General features: G+C 40.9%; 1 protein-coding gene across 1 annotated transcript in view; it reads right to left on the reverse strand.

Annotated features, from left to right (window-relative positions):
* Positions 1–225, reverse strand: part of LOC119585376 (vegetative cell wall protein gp1-like) — a 24,144-nt gene that overhangs the window by 3,465 nt on the left and 20,454 nt on the right. The window contains exon 3 of the mRNA XM_037934043.1: positions 19–128. Coding sequence (XP_037789971.1) covers positions 19–128 — 110 coding nt within the window. The remainder of the gene's footprint in view (positions 1–18; positions 129–225) is intronic.

Consider the following 225-nt stretch of genomic DNA (forward strand, 5'->3'; position numbering starts at 1 on the left):
AAATGCAAAAGGAAAAACATGTCTATGTGAGAGCAGAGGCTGGATTTCCCGAATCTTCCAGAAGCTCTGAGACCTTGGACTCTCTTGCCTTCTGCCGGAATCACCGGGTTCTTCTTCCTCTCCTGCGTCTGCTAAGGAAGAATATCTTATATACATCCATGTGTGTTTTTTTTTTCTTAACTGGATTAGGTTGATTTACAAGATGAGAAGGATGTATTTTTTCAG

This window comes from Penaeus monodon, chromosome 19 (genome assembly GCF_015228065.2).
Source record: "Penaeus monodon isolate SGIC_2016 chromosome 19, NSTDA_Pmon_1, whole genome shotgun sequence".
Classification (NCBI taxonomy): Eukaryota; Metazoa; Arthropoda; class Malacostraca; order Decapoda; family Penaeidae; genus Penaeus; species Penaeus monodon.